At 73.6% G+C, this 1,689-nt stretch overlaps 1 protein-coding gene across 1 annotated transcript; it reads left to right on the top strand.

The window, feature by feature from the left end:
- The first annotated feature begins 333 nt into the window (after nt 1–333).
- On the top strand, nt 334–1,689 carry NKX2-4 (NK2 homeobox 4). Its single transcript, XM_040248611.1, has 2 exons — nt 334–787; nt 1,088–1,689. The coding sequence occupies exons 1-2, from the start codon at nt 346–348 to the stop codon at nt 1,687–1,689; spliced, it is 1,044 nt and encodes a 347-aa protein (XP_040104545.1). The 5' UTR covers nt 334–345.

The raw sequence follows: 1,689 nt of genomic DNA on the forward strand, positions 1-1,689 counted from the left end.
TCTGGATGGAAGCAGGAAGGATGGAGAAGGCGAAGGGGGTGATCCTTTCAAGAAACATCCAACTGCCCCCTTTACCTTTTTTGCCTCCTCTATGGGGAGCGGGGGTGGGGTGGGGGTGTTGGCGAGAGAAAAAAGATGTCAAGGACCATTGTTTGCTCGTTTGGGATGTTGCTCCGCCCCCCGAGTCTGTCGTAAACCCGGCGCCGGACTAAAATAAACCCCAGATCCCGCAGCTCGGGGGGCTCGCCGCGCCGCCGACTCCTGGTCACAGGCGCAGCCGCCGCGGCCGAGGTGGCGGTGACCCGCGCGCGCCCCGGGCCCCCCTACCTGGCCGCCCGCCGAGCCATGTCGTTGAGCCCCAAGCACACGACGCCCTTCTCCGTGTCCGACATCCTGAGCCCCATCGAGGAGACCTACAAGAAGTTCGGCGGCGCCATGGACGGCACGCCGCCCGGCCTGGGGGCACCCCTGGGGGCCGCCTACCGCGCGCCGCCGCCCGGCTCCTCCTCGCAGGCGGCGGCTGCGGCGGGCATGCAGCCCCCGCACGCCATGGCGGGCCACAACGCGGCGGCGGCGGCAGCGGCGGCTGCTGCTGCGGCGGCGGCCGCCACCTACCACATGCCGCCCGGCGTCTCGCAGTTCCCGCACGGCGCCGTGGGCGGCTACTGCAACGGCGGCCTGGGCAACGTGGGCGAGCTGCCCGCCTACACAGACGGCGTGCGGGGCGGCGCGGCCGCCGCGGCCACCGGCTGGTACGGCGCCAACCCGGACCCGCGCTACTCGTCAAGTGAGCGGGGCGAGGAGCGCGGGACTGAGGGCCGAGGACGGCGCGGGGAGCGCTTGGGAATCCGGCTTGGGGTGCGCGGGGCGTCCTGGGGCCCTGAGACACTGAGCGCGCGGGGCGTCCTGGGACCCTGGGACCCCAAGCGCGCGGGGCGCCCTGGGACCCTGGGACCCTGAGCGCGCGGGGCGTTCTGGGACCCAACTGGCCCTGCCGGCGTCGCGGCCGCCGGCGTCGCGGCCGCCGCCGTGCGAAGAGAGCGGGGCGGCGGTCGCTGACCGGTCTTCCCCTTGGGCCCCTCCCCAGTCTCCAGGTTCATGGGGCCGTCGGCGGGCGTGAACGTGGCCGGCATGGGGTCGCTGACGGGCATAGCGGACACGGCCAAGTCGCTGGCACCTCTGCACGCTGCGGCGGCGCCGCGGAGGAAGCGCCGCGTGCTGTTCTCGCAGGCGCAGGTGTACGAGCTGGAGCGGCGCTTCAAGCAGCAGAAGTACCTGTCGGCGCCCGAGCGCGAGCACCTGGCCAGCATGATCCACCTGACGCCCACGCAGGTGAAGATCTGGTTCCAGAACCACCGCTACAAGATGAAACGCCAGGCCAAGGACAAGGCGGCGCAGCAGCTGCAGCAGGAGGCTGGCCTGGGCCCGCCGCCGCCGCCGTCGCCGCGCCGCGTGGCCGTGCCGGTGCTGGTCAAGGACGGCAAGCCCTGCCAAAACGGCGCGGCCACGCCGACGCCCCAGGCCGGCCCGCAGCCGCCCGCGCCGACGCCGGAGCTGGAGGAGCTGTCGCCCAGCCCGCCCGCGCTGCACGGGGCGGGGGCAGGCCTGGCGGGGCTGGACGCGGCGGCCGCGGGGGACTACGGCGGCGGCTCGCTGGGCGGCAACCTGCTCTACGGCCGGACGTGGTGA

Source organism: Oryx dammah, unplaced genomic scaffold (assembly GCF_014754425.2).
Source record: "Oryx dammah isolate SB20612 unplaced genomic scaffold, SCBI_Odam_1.1 HiC_scaffold_10, whole genome shotgun sequence".
Taxonomy (NCBI): domain Eukaryota; kingdom Metazoa; phylum Chordata; class Mammalia; order Artiodactyla; family Bovidae; genus Oryx; species Oryx dammah.

Coding starts and splice junctions, on each gene's coding strand:
- NKX2-4 (XM_040248611.1), top strand. CDS start 346: ATGTCGTTGAGCCCCAAGCACACGACGCCCTTCTCCGTGTCCGACATC. Junction 788..1,087: donor GGACCCGCGCTACTCGTCAA/GTGAGCGGGGCG, acceptor GCCCCTCCCCAG/TCTCCAGGTTCATGGGGCCG.